A 23,235-nucleotide genomic window follows, 5' to 3' on the forward strand; every position below is an offset into this window, starting at 1 on the left:
CTCATGTTACGGTTTTAATGCCATGTACTGTAGGAACAAAATGTTAATCAGTGCACTTCTAATCTGCTGGTAATGTAAAACAGTCAAAAGGACAGAGCTGTTTAAATGAGATTTCTTGTGCCTCTCTTTCCTAGTATGAATTTGTGTTAGCTTTTTAATTGTTTTATTGAAAGCTTCAGGATGGAGGGACCTATTGCTGTTTATTTTGATAGCATTATTCTTTTCTATCCCTCTTTGCTTTTTTTTTTTTTTCACTGGTGACCCTCTTTGTCCTTAGCTGCTACTCTCCATAAGATTTCCCAGAAACCAGTCCTGAGCAGAAACTAATCTACTGGTGTTTTACAGCTTCCCATGGAGCTTTAGGACTTTTCAGTTTTACTGCTTATGCTACAGTTAATCTACACTGCATGTGTTTCTATTTTTCAGGAAACTGAAGCAGCAGTACAGGCTAAACAGCCTAATGTGGAAGAGGTTTTGTCTAAAGGGTGTCATTTATATAAGGAAAAACCAGCCACTCATCCAGTAAAGGTAATGAAGCAACCTTTAGCAATATCCATTACTGTGTAATGGGTTATGCTTCCCCTGTTGTACACTTGTCCTTGATGTGCTCTGTTTAAAATCAATGGAAGAACTTGGCAAATGCCATTTGTTCTGTTCTATGATGGCATAGCCAGGAAAAATGTAATGTCCCCAGCTAGAAAATTTTTGCATATTGTGATGAGAATATTGGTTTTGACATTAAGGTTGTTCTACCTCTTCAAGAGTAATCCACACTGACAGCAAATGTAATTTTTGGTGCCTAATTAATGGCATCATGTAACATGTTTTTAAACTCCCTTATTTTGATTTTCACTTTTAGAAATTTTGTCAATTAAAAAAAAATGAACATGTTTTCCAGAAAAGGTAAGAGTCAAGTCATAAAGAGGGCCCTTTGTTTTAAAATTTTTCCATTGTGAAGGAAAGAAGAATGGCAAGAACTATCCCACTCAGTTTCTCTGCCAAAATTCGTGTAAAATGACTGACTTCATTCTGGTTTGGAGCAGGGGATATATTGCTAAGAAGGCTAATGCTTCCCAACACTTCTCTTTCAGAAAAATAGAATCCTTTTCCCCAGCATAGAAATCACTTTGAAGGGGATATTTTGCACTCAGTTTCCTAAAGATTATGCAGCCCTTCATTGAGACTAGAGTATAATTTTCTATCCTGTATAATCTTGAAGCAGAAAATAATCAGCAAACAGCACCCCATGTGTGGTTCAGCTGCTTTTGGAGTGGGAGACCAAGCTAGTAAGGTCACTACCATATCAACTAGAGCTTGATCTGGTTTCTGGTTTTATAACTGCGAAAAAAGTATCTGTGACACTGGTGACCCTCTTTGTCCTTAGCTGCTACTCTCCATAAGATTTCCCAGAAACCAGTCCTGAGCAGAAACTAATCTACTGGTGTTTTACAGCTTCCCATGGAGCTTTAGGACTTTTCAGTTTTACTGCTTATGCTACAGTTAATCTACACTGCATGTGTTTCTATTTTTCAGGAAACTGAAGCAGCAGTGCAGGCTAAACAGCCTAATGTGGAAGAGGTTTTGTCTAAAGGGTGTCATTTATATAAGGAAAAACCAGCCACTCATCCAGTAAAGGTAATGAAGCAACCTTTAGCAATATCCATTACTGTGTAATGGGTTATGCTTCCCCTGTTGTACACTTGTCCTTGATGTGCTCTGTTTAAAATCAATGGAAGAACTTGGCAAATGCCATTTGTTCTGTTCTATGATGGCATAGCCAGGAAAAATGTAATGTCCCCAGCTAGAAAATTTTTGCATATTGTGATGAGAATATTGGTTTTGACATTAAGGTTGTTCTACCTCTTCAAGAGTAATCCACACTGACAGCAAATGTAATTTTTGGTGCCTAATTAATGGCATCATGTAACATGTTTTTAAACTCCCTTATTTTGATTTTCACTTTTAGAAATTTTGTCAATTAAAAAAAAATGAACATGTTTTCCAGAAAAGGTAAGAGTCAAGTCATAAAGAGGGCCCTTTGTTTTAAAATTTTTCCATTGTGAAGGAAAGAAGAATGGCAAGAACTATCCCACTCAGTTTCTCTGCCAAAATTCGTGTAAAATGACTGACTTCATTCTGGTTTGGAGCAGGGGATATATTGCTAAGAAGGCTAATGCTTCCCAACACTTCTCTTTCAGAAAAATAGAATCCTTTTCCCCAGCATAGAAATCACTTTGAAGGGGATATTTTGCACTCAGTTTCCTAAAGATTATGCAGCCCTTCATTGAGACTAGAGTATAATTTTCTATCCTGTATAATCTTGAAGCAGAAAATAATCAGCAAACAGCACCCCATGTGTGGTTCAGCTGCTTTTGGAGTGGGAGACCAAGCTAGTAAGGTCACTACCATATCAACTAGAGCTTGATCTGGTTTCTGGTTTTATAACTGCGAAAAAAGTATCTGTGAAAATGATGATTAAGAGTTCCCAGAAACTGTAATAGTGGCTTATTGATTATACTAAGTATCTATTGAAATTGCTTTTCACTGAGCAGAGACAGTAAACTTTGTATTTAGAGCTTTTCCAAACCTACAGCACTCAATAACCTAATTTTACGGAAAAAGGTTTCCTCACGAAGTTAGGATGTCTGTAGGCAAACTCTACAGTGAATTTCTTGTTTTTCCATCTCTACTTAGTCACTATACTAATAGTATTATTTTCCTACTTTTACAAAATCTCCTCTAAATTACTGATAAATCCCACCAGCAGATCTCCATTCACAGGAATACATGAATGCACTTATCTCCACTTTAGAAATTAATACATATTTATGAATGATTTAGTTTCTTTTCTTCTTTCCTGAACAGAAATCCTGAAGAGTTATTTTCCCCTTTGGTATTTCTGCTTTTTTTTAATGATCAGTTCTCCTAAACAATGATAAAACACTAGAAGAGGTAAACTCAAAGTGACTTAAAAGTAGCATAGTAATGAAAGTGGGCAGAAACAAAGATTTTTGACTCTGTGTTGGGCATTTTCCTTGGCTAATACAATGTTGTTATTGTTTGGAACTGAAACATGTCATCTGCACGCTGAATGGATGATGGAACAAAAATCACTCTGCAATAACTGCGTTTACTCATTTTGTATGGCTTCAGCTGCAGTCTTAGGGGATCTTACTCCACACTTTTACAAGCAAAGCACTTGAAACAACAAAAAAAAGAGTTTTTTGATTTCTAGATTTTTGCGATTGCATGTGAAGAATTGCAGAATGAATGCTGGCATTTTGAAGGAGAAGAACTAGTTCTTGTTTTACATACCACTGACAAAAGTATAAATGGTGTGATATAATTCTGTTTAGGCCAAACTTCTGACATAGAAGTGTGCTCTGCATCTATTTCTTTTAAGTGTTCACATCAAAGACACTGAAAACTGCCAATTTCTACCAGATTTATTGGAACAAGATAACTCTTTACATAAAGATTATGATGTTCCTTGAGTTGTAGTTTTCACAATGATGTTATAAAATGTGTCTGTGAGGAAATTAGTAACTACTTGTGGAGTAGCGAGTATTTCATTTTTAGTCCCTCTTTAATTGCATTTTACTTTTTTCATTACATTCTGTAGTTCAGTTAATTGAACGACCTGTGAAATTAATTTCTGGTTCACTGTCTGTCTTGTACAATAAGTCATAAAACAGTGAATATATACTGTCAGGACTGTTGAATTGCTTTCTTGATGATGTAGGTTTCCTTAAGCTTCTACCCATTTATACTGAGTTGGTCTTCTGTCATTGTTCTTCATGAGTAACTTCCAGCACTGTTTGCTATTTGTATGTTCCAATACAGACTTTTCAGCAAATGTCAAAATCGTTTTCTATGCAAGAGGTATTTTATGGAAGCAGAAATAATTTGTACTCAGATTAAGGTGTTTTTGAGAAGATATTAGCAAGGTTGCAAAGGAAAGCAGTCACAGTTTTAGAAAATTCTTTATTTAAAGCTGATGTGGTGGCCTTGGTTTAGCCTGAACCCTGCCTGATTCAGTACAGGATATGGATAGCACTCACAGTGCAAGCAGCAATTCAATACTTAAACTCATACTCTTTGTTTCGTTGTGGCACAGAAAAAAAGAGAATATTACATGGCCTTTTAAAATGCATTAATTAGTTGCATAGCTTTGCTTGACAAGTTTGTAGATTATTTAGTTCCCTGAGGCACCTTTATCTTAGCTTCCTTTTTTTAAAATTTTTCTCTGATTTCCTTAATTCACCCCAAATCTTCCCATTCTTTTCAATAAGTGAAGTAGAGGTCCTATAGATTCATTCATACCACAAGTCTCTCCTGTGCTTGAAAGCAGTATGTATCAGAGAATTAAAGATATTGGTTCAGTTATGTGCATTGTATCTGAATTAATGTTCATACTTGACATTATTCAGTTTTTTCCTAATGTTTAGCTTTAATCTTTGCAACCTTTATAATTACTCTCATTATAGTGTTTTGCATGTAAATTAAATGCTGTGGATTTATGTTGACACATACTTAATCTTATCTCCTAGTTATGTCACTGAAATAAGAATGTTTTCACACCTTGACTGAGCATACTAAAAGTGCTGATATTGGATTTTTGCAATGCAGAACTATAAAAATATTTTTGTTGGCAAATGCAATCCTAGTATATGCTGATTCAAGAGTCAAGAATGGGATGAGATGTATGATCCTTTAAGCACTAGCACTTTAATAATCGGACATATTCACTTTTATAAAATGGATTTCCTGCTTTTGAAATACATTTCTGTAAGCTTTTGCAGGTGGGGGAGGGAGAGGTTACTGCTAGTGGCAGTGACAGTAGAAAGAACGTAAGCCAGAATCTCATGATTAGCAGCACTTAAATAGAAACAGTTTATTCAGGAAAGGATCTCTGTGGCCGTAGAAGAGCTGTAGTTCCCCTGCCACAGCACTCAGTTTGTCCTTTCCTGTGTTGGATGGGACAGTAAGTAGTGAGGAACTCATTTTCATTGTCTTCAGTCTTGCATTTAAAAGACTGCCTTATTTCTCTCTCTAAATACCCCTATGTAGTTATAGTGCTGTCAGTGAGATTAGTTCATGTATGAATGTTAACCTCACTTAAATAGCAGCAGTGCTGACATTTAAAGGAAATCAATAAATCAATAAAAGTGTTCCTCAAGGCAACATATTTTGAGTTCATACTTGTCACCAAAGCTCTAGAGTTGCAATTACAGCAAAATTGTTGTGCTCAAAGAAGTTAACATTTTAATGCATGCATGCTAATTTATGGCAGATGCAAGATTGGATCAAATTATAATACTGATAGAAGAGTTTAGAACTAGCCACTCTCTTATTAGTGGCATAGACGTTGCCTCAGACAACCCTCTCTAATGTCTGTGGTGGGCATGTTTTGTCATTGCTGGAAAGAAATCCCTGGCTCACATCCACAAGAATGATTAAACAGCTACTCATGGTGAGGAAAAATACTATATTTATAACATCCATATCTCCTTCCTGGGTTACTGTGAATATATTGTAAAATGAAGCCAGCCTTTGATAGTGTAATCTCTCTAGGTTTTGTTTTTAAGGGCTCTCTGGACTCTGTGCTACTATTAAATTAATAGATATCAGCAATCCTTTGCATTTTAAGCTCTGGAAGTAGGTTCTTGGGTGACAACAGCAGAAAAAAAAGGAACTTTAAAATCTGCCATAAAATGTGTCCAAACTGTGTATTTCTGTGTGTCCAATCCACGCAGAAAAAAACATATGTGTGATTTTGAATTGTCATATGACAAGTTGCATTTACCATGCATACCTGATTGCTTTTTCTGCCCAGCCCTCATAGTCTATTATCAAGGAGAATCTCTGATATTCCTAACTCTTTATTTTATTTTTAATGCAGTTTTTAAACTGCTCTTAAAGACAAAATTTGGTTTATTCCCTAATGCAGAATGGTATCCTCTCTCTTGCCCTATCAAACAGCATTTACACAAAAATCTGTCCAGAGTTTATACCAGGTAATGTTCTGGCCTCCTTGGTGACAGATATCAAAGGACTTTGCAGGTTTAGAGTATTTATGGTAAGGCTTAAGGCAAATTCTAGAAACGTTCCCCTGACATATCAGAATATAAAATTGTGCTACCTCAGTGTCTGTGTGTGTGTACACACCTCAGTTTAATGAGTATCATTCCCTGTGCCTTTCCTATTGATCCCTGTCATCTATACTCTAAGTAATTAAAGAACCTTTCTTGATAGGCATCCTGTTTCCATCACAGCTGGATTGTGATTTAGACTATATATCTAATCATGAATTGGCCACAAGAATACTAAAAGCATTCCTGAATGGCATTGGTACTCTGTGCTACTTTTTGTAGCAGACTATCGAGGAGCAGTTTAAAAAAGAAATGCAGTCTTAATTTTAAGAGCTTAGAGATGCCAGCATAGAATTAGCAATGCTTCATCCTTCTTCACAGTCCTTAGAGCAAGGAAGAAAGACAGGTAGAAACAACATTTTCAAGTCTAAATGCCTCTCAGGGTTGTCTAAGGACTGATGTAAATCACACTCCAGACTTTTACTTAGGTTTTGTTTAAAAGTAACAGTTTAGCTATTACTGGTCAGGAATGCATACCCACACATTGAAGTTTATCACCCCCTGAAGACTCCTACGAATTTATTTTTAGTTTTTGTTTTGCTTTGTTTTGTTTTTTTTTTAAATAGGTGGAAGAATGGGTTCTGCATTTGATATTACAAATGGCAGAGGTTTTTATTGACAAGGGTTTTTTAAATACATAATTCACCTTTCTATTTTAATTTAAAAAAAAAATTATCATCTCAGGTTCATGGTGATAAAAATCCCCAGCTCTCTACAGTATGTTAAAGAAGCAGTCATCCTATGTATCCTAAAGAGGTGTAATAGCCTGTCGACCAGGGAGCGGGGCAAGCCAGTGCTCCCTGGGAGCAGGGAGCAGTGGGGGCTCCCCACTGGGCTGCAGGGCAGGGTCTTATGGGCCAGGGCCCCTCCTGCCGCCCCCAGCCAAGAAGCAGGGCGGGCCGGAGGGCTGCTCCTGTGTGGGGGTCAGTATCAGGTCCGGTGAGGGGAACCAGAGTCATACACAGCCCCAGGTGGCTGGGCAGGACCATGGGGATGGCAATGGGTTGAGATTGGTCCTGGAAGTCAACCTGTGGTTGGGGTCAGGCAGCTGTGCTGGCTCGAAGTTGGCCCTGAGCTTCAGCAGCCAAACTCCGAGGGGGAAAGATGCTTTAAGGACCCTGACACCATGAAGATCTTTGGGAGCCCAGTCAGGAAGGATTTTACTCATCCCTCTCTCCCATTTGTGAAAAATAATTGCTGTTTCTACTTTTCTGGTTTTTTACTTAATTGAGGTGGTCCATCATTAGATGAAGAAAAAAAATTACTTTATATTTTTTACATTGTTATGTATTATAAATTTAATATATTGTTATTCTCTATTCTAGAAAAAATTAGAAGACTTGAATGCTGACTGGAAGGCAATAAACCACTTAATTCAGCAACTAAAGGAAAAGCCAGCATTAGCAACGTTTGGCCTTTTCTCTTCAGGTGTCTGTAAGTGCTTCAGTCTATAGACATCTTTTGAAATTAACTACAAATCACACAGTTAAAATGAAAATGACTGCAGACCATCTAAACTCATTCTGCATCCTTACAAATTTCAGGCTTAGCTTATACACGGGAGGTGTGCTAGTGTGGCATTCAGCTTGGTTTTTTTATTGTTTACATTCTATTTTGTGTAATGTGTCCCAGAAGACAAATTAGATTATGGATTTGATGAAAAGATTGCAGCATGATTTTCAAATTATTATTGTTTCAAAGTCTTGTTTCTTTACTCTATAAAGAGATAAGATGAGATTTTGATTTTCTACATATATTAATGGAGGAAATACTATGAAGGGAGAAGAATTATTTAAATTAAAAGGTAATAAGGTCAAGTGGATGTAAATTGGACAGAATGAAATTCTGAAATTACTTTTTATGATAGGGCAATGAACAGAGACTTTTTCAAGACAAAGCTTGTGTATTCATAGAAAAGGTTGTATGACAGCGTGGTAAGAGTAATTCTGCAGTTAAACATTAAGTCTGTGATATACATCTCTGGGTATCTTGGGTTCATATATCCACAACAAGAGACTTGATCTCCATTTAATTTAAATTATTTGGACAATATTTATATTAGATTCTTCTCATCTCTTTGCACCTGCTGGTTCCCTACAAGGATTACAAACTCATTTTTATCTCCTTGATAAATGGATTTTATTTCCCACTGCTTTCCTTTGAAATGTAGTGATTAAGCATGAGTAGAAAAGAAATGCATAATGGAAGCACTGGGTTAAATCTGACTTTCTAAAGTCTCTAAGATTCCTCACTTGATATTGAACTATCTCAGTTGCTTAGATGAAGAATGTTACTCACCCTTACAATTTGGAAAGTTGCTCATCAGATGTGGGAGCAGAAAGAAATTTGGCACCCCCTCCCCCACCCCATCAGATTGCCTGGAACTCAGACTATGATACAGCTACAGTAGTCACCTGGGATTTGATTACTTGTAGGATGTTGATCCCTCTTGCTTTAAACATGTTTTAATGGGTAGCATACAAGAAAAACTGAAACTGGAGAATTCTCTACCTTCTACTAGTGACTCTCTAGGACAGTAAGGCAGAAAAATCCTATTTCAGAGAAGCAAATAATTGTACAATATAGATAAAATCCAGAGTGTTCAGTACCAGAAAACAGCCCAATTTATGTCAGAATAGCATATATCAATTCAAGCAAAGCAGATGTCTTGCTTGTGACATGTTGAATCTTACTTAGTAAGAACTATCTTTTATTTTTAGTCATTTAGAACTGCTCTGGTTCCAGTGGTGATCATTTCAATTTTCTAAAAAGGGCTAAATACCACTAGTATTATTTAAAACTTGTAGTACAGCAGTATCCTTGCTCTATGGGATTTTGTTTTAAGGCATGCTATAGATATTCACGTAATGACATGGGGGAACTGAAGGAGATGCGTAATCATTTTCTGCTGTGCTGGGTCACTAAACTTGCTGTGTCAGTTTTGCATGTCAGCAGGTTATGTTGGATTCTGGGGGGGAGGGACTGTTGGTGAGTTGTGTATTTGCTGTTACAAAGGAAATGGTAAAAACTGAACAAGAAAGAGAACACAGAATAATAGTGCAATAGAGTCCTATATTAACTCGTCTTTAGCTGAAGAATTGCAAAATTACTCATTTACCTTAATTCAAAACATAGGCTCTGATTACTAACATTTCTGGGACTCAGCAGATGGAATTATACATGCAGAAAATGAAACCACTGATGTTCTGTGAAGGATTAAGCAGGAAGTAAGATTGATTTCCTTTCTACTAAGTGCCAGAGCACTTGAAATTTGAACCTGTGCTTGTAACACTAATTCATAATTTTTCTTTATTTGAGTAAGTTTACTGCAATCACATCATTATAGATGTATCACCATGGAACTGTGGAGTTCAGAAGGGACCTGGGAGACATCTATTTCTCTTGCTCAAAGCACGGTCAATTAGCGCACATTGCTCAGGGTCATGTCCAGTCAGGTTTTGAGTATCTCCAAGGATGGAGACTCCACAACCTCCACAGGCAACCTTGTTCCAGTGTTGAACCACTCTCACAGTAAAAAAAAAAATTTTCTTCTATTTAAATAGAATTCCTAGTATTTCAGTTTTTGCATGGTGCCTCTCATCCTGTCACTGGGTATCACTGAAGAGAGTCTGGCTCTATCTTCTTTACTCCACCAGTCAGATATTTATACACATGGATATGATCCCCCTGAGCCTTCTCTTCTGCAGGCTGAGGCAGCAGGTTTCTGCAAAGACAGAAAGTGGTATGTGTTACTAAAGTATTTTTGTATTTCATTTTTTTTAAAAAGAGGGAAAAAAAAGAGATTGAATGTCATGGTTTTTGTCATGCTATGCTATAAGTTCTGTAGCTATTTTAACCACTTACGTTATATACATTTTTATGGATGTACTTGTTCTGCGCTGCTGATTCTCCTCAACCATGCATTGATGTGCATAGACACTCAAACTGGCTATGGGAGAGCTAGCTTTAACCAAGCCTCCCAAAACCTGAACAGTCTCATTAAAGGTCATTTTTAAAGAAAGATGCACAGAATTATTTTGGAAGGACTCTGTGAAGCAATGGCAGTATCTCCCGTTGATAATTATTCACTTCCTGATTCTATAGAGACTTTTGTGGACATCAGAATTTAATAATGTTGACATCTGCGTTTGAGACCAGGGAATGAAGATGTAACTGGCTAATCTCTACTGCCCTGTCAGGTATCATTTGGTCTAGTCTGGCTGCGAGAGCTCAGCCAGAGGGTCTTACTAAATATGCCGTCTGGTGGCGGTTACGGAGGTAAAGGACACTGTTTATAATTATTTCTAGGTCTGAGTATTATAGTTTCTTTGGCAGAAGAAGCACTAAAAAAAGTCCTTAATATCCCACCAGCCCTGTGTGCCCTCAGGCATAATGAACAAGAACTACTTTTCCAGCTTGAAAAATGTACTTAGCTGAAGGGTACGTCTAAAACCCTAGCAAAGATTGACTTCCAAGACAAGATGATTCAGGAAGGAAATCACACTTGCTATCTGTACTTGACATGATAACATGAAATTGTGTGAATGTCTCTCTCCAAATACCTTGATGCATTGCTTAGCCAGCAGTTTGAAAACATTTTAAGCAGAGAGAAATGCGGTTTTGGAATGTGCTTTACAGGAGGGACAGATTTTAATAGTACTGTTAGCATTCATATGACTGAAGTGCTACCACTGTATTTACTTAGTAAGTTAGGTGAAATTGTATAGTGCTTTGTAAACCCATGGGAATACGTTGTGGCGTGGGAGGCGTTCCTGACTTTGGTCCTGAGGAAGACATTTTCTGTTATTTGTCTTCATTCAAGTAAGACCTAAGGGGAAAATTTTAGCCACTTTCATTTAGAGCTGGATGAATACAGCTGAAAATATTTTGTCAACTAATTTTATATTTTGCATGTACAGCTAGTAGAACTGTGAGCAGTACATTATATTGGTACTCTTGCAGTTTAGCTTATTCAGTGAAAGACTACTTTATGTACAATCAATGTCATGTTTTTTTGCTGAATTTTTACACAAGTTTTGGCTTTTTGTATGAAATGCCTAGTCAAGTGAAACAGAAAAATGTATGACTGTGAAATGAAGAAAAAAGTAGAGTGAAAGTTACTGTCAATTGCAATGGTGAAATTAATTTCAAAATTATGTGGAATTTGTCCCTTTAAACTTTACAAGTTATCAGCCTTATTTTGGAGAATTGTTTGTAGCAGGTCTAAAAGAACAGATAAAGAAAAAAGGAATTGCTTTTGTTTTACAAGTTGTAGCAGTTAGAAATGCATGTGACAGAAAGGTTTTATATGCATTGTTAGTTATTGTGTATTTAATACAAAGAGTTTGAAGAAAGCTAATAGCCTATCACCAGAACTCATAACAGTAGTCATCAGCCTTCAGTATCTTTTTTCGAATGCATACAATCAGAGCTCTTCTGTGCTTTCAGTATAATTTGCTTTGGGAGTAAGAGTCAGAGACTGCAGGCACAGAGCCACAGACTGGGCTCCCATGTACAGGGAAAGAATTCTTTTCAGGATTTAGAATGAGTAAGGAAGGACGCAAGAGGAGAGATGTATCAAGCTGAGCCCATTAGAAGCAAGTTGTAACATGAGGACTGTGAGCTGCAGTAACTTCACCACTGATTCAACCTAAAGAGAACTCATTGCTTATTAGCCCATATGTTGAGAATAAAGATACACAGTAGTCACCTTCAGAGTTTATAATACCTGGAGTTTGGGGGTTTGAACTGAAATAGTTATATTTGTGAATCTGGGGAAACCAGTGACAACAGAATTCCATTTGCTTGTCCTTTAGTTAGAGTGCACCCTAAGGTATGTCTCCCTCTGGGAAAGTTTAGTTTGCCTCTTATTTCTCCATGAAACAAGTCCCCACCTGGACTAGGCATGCTGCTTTGTTCTAGGCTTATAAGATCTTACAAAACAGTTCTTGAAAAATATCACTAATATTTCTTTCTGAGTATATGTACCACTGTGGCTGCATACAGTTGAAATTCAAGGAATACCAGGTTGGAAGGGACCTCAAGGATCATCTGGCCCAGAAATTCATATGCACTGCTTGGAATGTAATATAACATAAGAAACATGCTACTAAAACCATACAGTTCCTGAGACTAGGTTTTTGAGGAAAATTAGCAGCAAATGAAAGCAGGTATGTGAAAATACATACCTTGATGAAATAACATAAAGTTTAAAACAAAAATTCAGTGACCTCAGAAGCTGAAAGTGCTTCTGTAGTGCTAGTGTCTGTATTGTATGCATCTGGAATTTTCTTTTACTTTCATGTTAAATACAGAGTTGAGTGATCTATTGTTCTATATTGGTTAGTTCTAACATAGAGACATGTACAGATTTGGTGTAGTAGTATCCTGGGTTATGAAGACTGCTCTGTTAAATCACTGATATATTTGGTTTAATATTTTCAGTGGGGATGAAGGATTCTTTGGGTTTGAAATGATAGCTGTTAAAATATATTAATTCCATGGATTTCAGAGCTGGATCATGTAATGTCCCACTGCCTCTTTAAAACAAACAAATCTTTTTTTTTTTTTTTTTTTTTTTTAAGAGATAGTCAAGACACAATGACAAAAATGTAAGAAAGAAAATGACAACAACTAGCTTTGGGCAAAAATGGCATAATAGATACTATTTTATTTTTCATAGTATTTCATAGATAATGTGCTCTGAAGCAGCCATTTTTTATATATTATGCACAGTGCTTGAGTGAACACATATGCTGTAGTTCAGAACTGTTTTTCTCAGAATTTCCAAATGCTAGTCTTAAAAATCCTTGTGACTTCCATTATGCGCACCTGAAAAGATAACAATATGTGTATTCAGAGAGTAAATTAAAAGCAAATGTACAAATCTGATATTAGAGTGTCTGTATTGTTTATAGCAGCTGGCATAGTATAATTGAGAACAAGGATACTCAAAATAATTCCTTGGGGAAGACTGAACAGTCTAGGGATGTGTACATCTACACTGTTTTCAATACTAGTGCAAACGTGTTGATATTTTAAAATATATTACGCATAACATTCACAATTTAAGAGAACTGTGCTATCAGCTATTAAAATGCTTGTGTGTGGGATATGGTAGATATTTAATTTTGCAGAACCATTCTCCACAGAGTTGAATAGCTGAAAATCCACAGCATCCATCTGTTGTGACAAATAGTTCTACACTGAATTAGAAGGAAATGCTACTGCCAGCAGTCTTTTAGTTATTGTTAGTTTTAGGACATCAGTAAAGAAGCCCACCAGCATGAGAGTTGTTATAGAGAAAATATTATTTCCAATAATGGCCATATCTAGAATTGTATACTTTCTGATACTTGTGCATGTAGAATCTAAAGGAAACGTCTATTTTTAATATTAGTTATACTTCAGTTAAAGTCTATGAAAAGTTTTACTAAAACAAAATGCAAGAGAGAACATGAATGGGGAACAATGAAGTAGGGAAGTATCACAGAGAATGCCTTGAGTTCTTGAATCAGTGGAGAGCAGTAAGAGTAGGCTCTTCCTTAAGTCATCTGGCCTAACGGAGGTTGCGCACTCTCATATAAAGTGGAATAGTAAAGGAATAGATTGTTGTCTTTACCTTTTTTTGGTTGTTTTTTGATGAAGGAATGAATAATGGTTTATGTAAATAATTATAATTTTCATGGTTCTGAGTCATTTCACTTCACAGGCTTCTGTAGCAAAGAGGTTCATAGATGCCAACCTGAGTTGGCCCTTTTATGTGTACATTGCTATATATCTAGTTTCCCCATTGTGTTCAGGAAAGAAGTTGCCTGATTATTCCATCTGATTTTCATTAAGAAGCTTTTTCTCTTCTAACATATGTGCCACATCTAACAAATAGCAATATGGCACAAAACTGAATCTGTTACCGTTTGATTGGAGATTTTTCAAGGTCAGGACCCAGTTTCACAAGCAGTTCTGTTTTTCAATACAGCTGACATCAGACACAAGCTGAAGACAAACTTGTCTAATAAAGCTTTCAGATTCAATTTTCTCTCTGCGTATAGCTTCAGGAATCTCTGGAGGCCTGCAACACCACCAAATGAAGAGAGTCTCGATAAAAAGCTGACGCTATGCCTTCAGAGCTGCATGAATAAACCCATAATAAGCAAGTTTGTAAATGCGAATCTCTATGATTCTCAGAATTTCTATCTTGATCTTTATAGCATATCTGGATGTGAGGATTTGTTTCTGGATTATCTGACAGGCGAAAAATACATGCAAAATATACCTAAGCTACCACAGCCCAATTTAAATCAAAAGAAAGAAGGCTACACTTTTATATTTAACATCCTATTTCAGGGTCTCACAGTAGGTTACTCTTTGAAAGTATCTGTAATAAACAGCTGTGACAGTGCAGTTTACAAAGGGAATGTGGACTTTGATTTTTCAGGGCTCAGTGGATTAAATAAAACTCACTCTGGTTTACTACTCAGAATTTTTATTATACTCATGATGAAATGTAAATCAGAAAGTGAAAACAAGAGTTGGCTGGTTTGCTGTATTAAAGACAATAGGGAATCTACCTCTACTTTTTCTGTTCTATAACAAGTTGTTGAAAGTGCAGCTGTCAAGATTTATAATGTAAGTAAGATTAATGCTATCATTAGTCTTTCAAAGGACCACATTCACCTGTTCCATTTTTAAAATACGATCTGGTGTTCTCTTCTGAGGAGCAGGCTTTGCAGCTTGTTTTCTTTCATTTAATTTCTTCATCAATAGTTAGTAGCCATAGGATATATGGAATTCATTTTGATTAAATCCCATGAAATGTAAATGATAGCATACTGTAGAATTCATCAGACTATTATTGATAACCTATACCAGGTGAGAGCGCAGAACTTAGTTATAGTTACAGTTGGTCTTTTTCTACATGGGTCATGTAACATGGCTCAGGAAGGAATTAAATTAATGTTTATTTTTCTCCAGAACTATATTCAGCACACACTGCAGAGTCCAATGTTAGTAATTTTCAAGAAATGTGGCAAAAACCCAACTGCATCTTTTTCAAAACATAGATAGACAGAATCAAGAATTTGAACGAATTTATTCTGGAAGATATGGAAAAAAAAGGGATTCTTATTAGATTTCCTAGCAAAAAAGTATCCATAATAAAATGGTAGTTTATGCTTTTCTTCAGTTTTTCTTCCTCAGTTTCTAGCTTTACATAACACAATTTTTTTTCCCCATGCCTTAAACCCACGCTGTCTCTCTCCCTTCTTTTTGTTACATTAACCTGAATTACTATAATATCTGACTAGCCAGACAGCATGGGCTTACAAACAGCAGTAATCTCTCTTTTCTGTTTCCTTTTATATAGTATTTAGGTCTATTGGCAACTACATTGTGTGAAAATCTCTTTCATTTGCTAGAATAATAGAAAGTGATAGGTCATTCTGCACACAGTCCTCTTGACCTGTGTGCTGTTCTCTGTTGACTTGTCTTTTTAAAAGAGCAAAGCAAACTGGCTTTTCCTTCTGAAAGGAGCAGTGCTCAGTGCCATCCTGGTCATTTCCTACTGAGAAATGCAATGCCTCACTGACGTCCTTCCTAATATTTCTGTTGTGACTGGAGCTGCCACAGAGTTGGGTCTGCTCTACAGAGAAACACCCAAGCAAAGCATGCGAGCAAGTGCGATCACAGATCATGAGCAGAGTGGAGGCCACGGGGAACAAGGAACCAAGCTCATATCTGCTTCTAACACTTCTGCTCTAGTCAGAAGGCATGAGGCAATGAAAGAAAGACAGGCTAGTTCCTTAAACTGCAAAAGGCTAAAATGAGGAAAAGATGGCAAACGAAAACCTTCTCTTCTCCAGCTAGGAAATTCTTTAGTCTTGTTTATATGAAGCTTGTCAATGAAATATCAGACTGCTGTCTTTGTATCAGTGTGCAGTAACAGGGAGCATAGCGATGGAGATATGCAGGTAGAGATTTGCATTACTGATATTTCCTTCAACAATAGGTTGGTGGTCAGATGACGCTTAAGTTCCCAAAGGCAAGTCTTCCTAAGGTGAAACTAAAATAGCTGGAATAGCAATAGAGGTTAGTTGGACCTGAAAAGTAAGCATTATATGTGTTTTCAGGAGGAAGCTTGACAAGTGTTTCACCAAATAGTACGAGGCAAGATATTTTAACATTTCTGATGAAAGAACAGAAGGTGCTTGCAGTGATTTGAGGAATTACTTTGTCAAAAACAAAGTGGCAGTGATAATGTTGCCTTCTTGAGCTTTGAACAACTGGTTTTAATTCTGCAGAATTTTTCTCTATAACAATAAAGGTAGACTTGGAAATCTTTGCATGAATACTGCAATGCTGTTAAATTAGCTAATAACTCTGATTATTTCAAAGCTTCTTAAAACCTTTTCTGATTTTTTTTAAGCTACATGGTGCCTAAAATTCCACTGGATCCTTGGTGTTCTGTATCTGTGTACAATTTTTTTACACTTTTTTTCTTTGGAGTTCCCCTTGGCTAGGATAGCAGTTTATGCCTGTTAAATCAATTTATAGATGTTACAAAATTAGAAGAGGTGATTTTCATGAGACTGTAAAAGTTGGAGCTGCTAGTAATATGTTTTTCTTTATATCAAAGAACTAGCTGCCAAAATTCAGTTGCATGCCAATAGTGGTACACTGGAAATGTAAATTGTTGTCATATAGATTGACGTCCAATTGAAAGCTGCATACTAAATCAAGGAACTTGTTACTTTTACTGACAAAAGGAATACTGAGAGGTGCCTGCATCATTTGTGACAGATGTTGTCACAACATTTTTTTGTAAGGCAAGTTTGTGACAGAATTTGATGGAACACCACAACTGCTGTAGTACAAAACATTCATTTTCATGAAACCATTTTGTAGCAACTGCAACAACTGCTTGCTCAAAAAGACTCCTCTCCTTTGAAAAAAAAATGCTTTCTGTAGAGGTACAAATAATACTGCATTTAAAAAACATCAGTAGAAAAAAGACTTAAAAAAAAATGTTAGACTCTTCATTCTGCCCACAAATTATTGTGTGTGTTTCTAGACCTTGGAAAACTTAATTAAGGATACAGGAATCAATTACTGAAAACACCCAGGGGGTGAGAGGGAATAAATACAAAAATGAGATTTTATTTCATTATTAAAATCTGAATTTAAATAACAGCAAAAGTAATATTATTAGATCATTTTCAAAAATAAAATTGCTTATTCACAATGTCTTAATATTACCAAAGAGACTCCTTGTGTTGATTCTGTCTACTACTTCAAGAGATCCCAAGACAGGCTGGAATATTTTCCTCAGCATTTCCTTTAGTTCAAAATTTTTAAGAGCCAACCAGATAATTTTATCTTTAAAACCCCAAACACATAACTAGTCTTCATATGGCAAATAGCAGCTCCATTGACTGTAATTTTTCATATGCAGATTATTACTCTGTTTTACAGATAAATTAGTTTTAAATTGGTTGTTAGTATCATGGATCTCTTTGAGATTCAAAGTGTTACTGCAGTATAAAAACTAGTAGAGTTTCTTCTTAAGTCTTCCTTTCAAAGATCTCAGGAAAAAGGTCAAAATGTTTATGTCTGTAAAAGAGGGAAATTTTTATTTCATTATTTGTTAAGAAAAAAGCCTGTGTATTACACTGAAACATGAAAACTAGTATACATTGAATGCTCTTAACTGTTTTTTTCATTGTCAAAGGTAAAACCCTTTATCAGAGATGAAAATATTTGTAACTGACCACCATCATGAATGACTATACATAGAAATTTAGTCAAAAGTTTGTATTTAGCTTATGAAAAAAATTAGACTTTTGTCCAAAATTTCCATAATCCACATGATAAATATACAAATGTTTTAATATGTAGTCTGACTTCTCCTTATTTTATGCAAACCAGTATATGCAATCTGAGGCTCTGTAACCTCTCTGGCCAGATATATGAAATCTTCTGCACGGAATAATACACCAAATGAGAAACTAAAACTAGCAGAAGATTAGAGTCACATCCATAATAAGAAATCATAATTTTTAGATATTACCTATTCATTTTGAGACAGTCTGAATTCCTTACTTCAAGAAGTTTTTCTTCTTTGCCTTTTAAAACATATGTCATGAGAGCCTAAGGGAAGACTCAAATCAGTAATGACAATAGAAGATACAAGACACAGGCAAGCTAGAAAGAAACGGTTTCTCTCAGCTGTGGGTTTCCTGGCACTGCATATCAATTAAGAAATAAGATGATGTTGGTTGGAGGAAAAAACCTAGAAACATTTCTGATTATTTTTGCTCTTGTTACAATAAATAAGAGATATTAGCCTTAACGTACGTTCAGTTTATATTATGCCAGTATCTCAGCACTTGAATCAACTTCTATGTTTGTAAAAAAAGAAAAAAACAAAAACAAAAACAAAAAACCCCACTAGCGGTATCAAAAGATGGTTATTTTTACTGTAGAAGAAATATTGGTGGCAGTATTGCAGATATTTGTTCAGCTAAACTTTACAGAACAGAAAGAAGTAACAAACACAATCATGTTTTATATATAGTTTGCATAAACAAGAAAAATTATTTATAGAAAAGGGAGATTTTTCATTTTTAACCATTAAATTGAATTTACTGGGTTTTGTTTAATTTGTGGTTTGGGTTTTTCCCCCCCCATCTAGACTATTTTTAAAGCATTAGCTCTATATTGTAATGAGTATCCAGTGGTGACACTATATAATTTCATAATACTGTTTTTGCCTAACTTAGTAAGTATGTTTTGATAGTAAAATTAGGCTTGGTATTGTAATCAGTGATCCAGCTATAAACTGAATCTAGAACCACCATGCAGTTTGTATATGAAAGGTTTTTGTGATACCTTTTTTTTTAGTTTTGGTCTCTGCTTAATTCTTACACTCACTAAAAGTGATCCATTCATACTCCTAGCCTTTTGCTTTTCAATTTTTAATGGGCCCATCAATCATGTTGAACTTTGCCTAAAGAAAGGTTCACAGGGAATACCATGACTGCTATATTACTAAAAGACGACTGCACTTTGGAACAGATTATCTTTCAGAAAGGTTTGAATAGAACAATAGGTCCAAGAAGAGCAAGAGTTATTAATGGTATCTCAGTTTACAGATATATACTACAATCTTCAGTTGGTTTTATACTACCTGCACCTGCTCAAGTCATAGACTAACTAGGGTAGAGTACTGCAGATTTAAAACTTTTTCCACCACATGTAAAGCAGTCAGTTGAATGTTTACATACACTGTGCCAGGATTATTTCTGTGTAGTAACTTCAGTCTTAGCTGCTTCATTCCCAAGCATTCTCTGCCCTCACACAATTTCCAGTTTGGCTTTTAGAAAATGTTTGGAACTGAGAATATAGCTTTACAGGACCACAGAATTGTTGAGGTTGGAAGGGGCCAAAGGAGCTCTGGAGGTCATCTTGTCCAACCCCTCTGCTCAGGCAAGGTGACCTAGAGGAAGCTGGCCAGGCTTGTGTCCAGGCGGCTTTTAAGTATCTCCAAGGGTGGAGACTCCACAACCTCTCTGGGCAACCTGTTGCAGGGGTCAGTCACCCTCACAGTCAAAAAGTGCTTCCTGATGTTCAGAGGGAACTGCCTGTGTTTCAGTTTATGCCCATTGCCTCTTGTCTTGTCACAGGACACCACTAGAAAGCGCCTGGCTCCATCTTCTTTGCACCCTCCCTTCAGATATTTATACATGTTGATGAGATTCCCCCTGCGTCTTCTCTTTTCCAGGCTAAACAGCCGCTGCTCTCTTAGGCTTTTCTCATCTGAGAGATGCTTCAGTCCCTTAATCATCATTGTGGCCCTTCCCTGGCCTCTTTTTAGTAGCTCTAGAGCTGTCTTGTACTGGGGAGCCCAGAACTGGATAGAGTATTCCAGGTGCTGACTAGAGGGGAATGATGACCTCTCCAGTCTTTGGACACTTCTCCCGGTTGCCATGACCCATCAAAGTGTCCTTTCAATGACAGCTCTAAGCTCCCCCAGCACTCATAAGTGCATCCCATCAGGGCCCATGGACTTATGTGTGTCCAACTTGCTCAAGTATTCTCCAACCTGATTTTCTCCAAAAAGGGTAAGTTTTGAAAACTCTTATTCTTTGTACATGGAAATTATCTTGAAGTGCCTCCTGTGATGGTAGTATTCTCATCAAATAAACCATTAACAATCCAATTTTAAGTATCTTGCATACAGAGGAAGTGTTTGCAGAAGCTGTTCTCAACAACAGGTCATAATCTTAACTTTTTGCTATTCAGCACTAAGATAACTTCACCTTGACATTACTTACGTTATGATGCACACAAGCCTACTTATATGGTTTATATCCCTGAAATTCTTAGTGTTTGGTAGACTCTACCTATTTTTCTGACAGTGACATATGTTCGTATTCCTATTGCAATCCAGTGTTTGTAAAAGCAAAAGCTTTTCTTTACACTGAATGAAAGACATATCTAAACATCTTTCTGTTGTGTTTGGAGAAATTTGGAAAAATGCATTGTACAAACAGCTTAGTCACACTTCTACATATGACAAGGAGGATAGCAAGAAAATTCTACCAGATCTTTCCTATGACAGAGAAATATAAGCCTGAGAAAGCTGACACGTAACTGTCTACTATAAATTTAAAGTTATAATGCTATTTATTAATCTAATGATAGTAACACATTAGAAACCACAACTTTTATGGTTCTTTTTTAAATATAGAAGTACACATTCACTTTTAATTCTTTTTCTTTTCTCCTAACAGTTTTTAACCTTGACTTTCTACTTTCTTTTGAATCTTCAAGAATTATGTGGGTTTTTTCATTTTGGTCCCTCTCTTCATACCACTGCACATACTATTTTAGATCTAAACTTTGACTAATAATCACATAAACAATCAGCTACTTTTCTTTACCTGTATTAATCTAAATTATATATACTCCATAATGACTTGTTAGGAATCATTAAGAGCTTCTTGAATATAAAGGAACTCTAGGCACTTGTGTTTTAAATTGATGACAATAGCACATAATGTGAATGTTCCCTAATTGTTCATGAAATCAAGTGCTAACTCTTACCCATTTATACTCTATAAAAATTACTATCTATGCAATATCCATGATACAGTTATTAAGTAATTTTTTCTAGGAACTTTTTTTACTAAATACTCAAGGCTAAGATAATCAGCCATTGGTCAATATCAGTCATTGGTCAATCTGACTAAGGTGTTTTATTCAAACAGAAAAAGACTCACTTTGAAGCATTTTTTTTTTGTCTTTAAAAGCTGATTAAAATGTTAAAAAATGTTATCTTAGAGATAAAATGCTCTAAGGATGCATATTTTCCACATTTAGAGCTGTGGGTGGAATTTTGTTGGCAATAATTTTTTGATCAACATAAAGACTTCATTCTGAGTTCGGATCACCAGAAAAAAACACCTCCTTGCTTTCAAATTTCAAAGCTCTTTTGGTTTTTTTTTAATAAAAAATTGGTATTATTTATTTTAGTTAATCAGAGCTGTTTTGTCCACTGTAATTCTATTACTTTTCTTTCTGAACTCCTTTGTGACCCAGAACACCTGGCAGGTAGCTGTAGCCCCCTCTGCTAAAAGTGTTATTGGCAGTGAGCACCTTGCATGGGGGGGCTGTACCGCATGGGAGAACTTAATGTACTCTTCCTTCCTTAACTTTGAAGGGCAGAGAGAGATGACACTAATAATTTATCACTGGGACAAGTCTAAGGAATAAATCAGTCTCAGAACCATCTTCCCAGATCTCTCTGAGGGAAGCCTGCTTGGAGTTTAAGGACATGAGCATGGATGCTCAAAGCCTGTAGAAAATCAGCTGCAATGACACAGCATAAGAAAAAAAATCAAAGGAAAAAATACACTTTAGTAGGTGACAGATCTTCACCTATTGTAGAGTCTAGTTGTTCCCCATCCAGTTCACAAGGCTGAAGCACTGGTAAGACGACACTGAGACTTCCCAACACAAACAAAACCTGCCTGGTGTGCCACCTCCGAATTGGTTTGCCCACAGAGGGAATGCTCATTTGGTCTAGCACTAGAGAAGGCAATGTTCCTTGTGTTAAAATAATGAATTCATTGAGTGATGTTGTCTGTGCATATGTCATAGGTACAGCTATTCTTCCTCTCTTTCCTCAGAGTGAGTAAAATGCAGCTGGGTTTCCTTGACTAAAACAGAAATGAAGTTTAATGGGTGTATATTATTATTATTCATTGCATAAAGGATTTAAGGCTGGCATAGGCCTTAATTAGTACTGCTAACCATGGAACTAAATCCCCAGGCTAGACATGCAAATTGAATTAAAATCTGCATCCAGTTACTATGTTATTTCTTCTTTGTCAGAAAGCTTTGACCTGGTAGATGCAGTTACCTTACATAATTAAAACTTCAGCACTACTTAAAGCATTCAGAAAGGTGGTTAGGAACATTCCTGTGAACTGAGTCAGTTCTGCTTAAGGACTTTGGCTTGAAAGGAGGTGTTGGAAGGGGTTTGAAGCTTTTGGGAGTGTTGTCGTTCTTCCTGTCTATTCTCTTCCTGTTTAGTACCTAAATATGGACTTCTATTTGTTCTGAGTTGTCAGTTTGACCCCCTCTTGAAACACACCACTGAAATAAGCAGGATAAAAGAAGGGGGGAAAAAAGTGCTTTCCTACAGTTGACTTCATTCTGCTTTTCTTATTTCTGCATTTAATATTTGAATTTCAATTTCATGACACATTCTTATTATTTCCTATTATTCTCACTCTTGAAGTTCAACATTACAGATTATTTTCAAGATGCAAAAATTGCCAATATACTCTTGATTTTCATCCAATGTATTTAAAGGTTCAAGAACAAGTTGAAAATCACACGTAGTTCAGAGTATTGTTAGATTGTTTTTCAGCTTTTTGTTAGGCATTTTTTCATTTTATTTTTCTCCTGTTATTATTCTATGTTGTTTCCTTCTGTGTTAAACAGCAGAAAGTGCTAATGAGAAGTTACCTCAAAAGCTACAGGTTTGTGTGGTTTAATGTCTTAAATTCTAATTGTCCTT

General features: G+C 36.2%; 1 protein-coding gene across 1 annotated transcript in view; it reads left to right on the plus strand.

Annotated features, from left to right (window-relative positions):
• The window catches only part of DMD (dystrophin), a 1,215,125-nt gene that overhangs the window by 834,666 nt on the left and 357,224 nt on the right, over nt 1–23,235 (plus strand). Inside the window, 2 exon segments of the mRNA XM_035901725.1 lie at nt 427–528; nt 7,478–7,586. Coding sequence (XP_035757618.1) covers nt 427–528; nt 7,478–7,586 — 211 coding nt within the window.

Source organism: Egretta garzetta, unplaced genomic scaffold (assembly GCF_000687185.1).
Source record: "Egretta garzetta isolate BGI_Z169 unplaced genomic scaffold, ASM68718v1 scaffold70, whole genome shotgun sequence".
In the NCBI taxonomy this organism is placed as follows: Eukaryota; Metazoa; Chordata; class Aves; order Pelecaniformes; family Ardeidae; genus Egretta; species Egretta garzetta.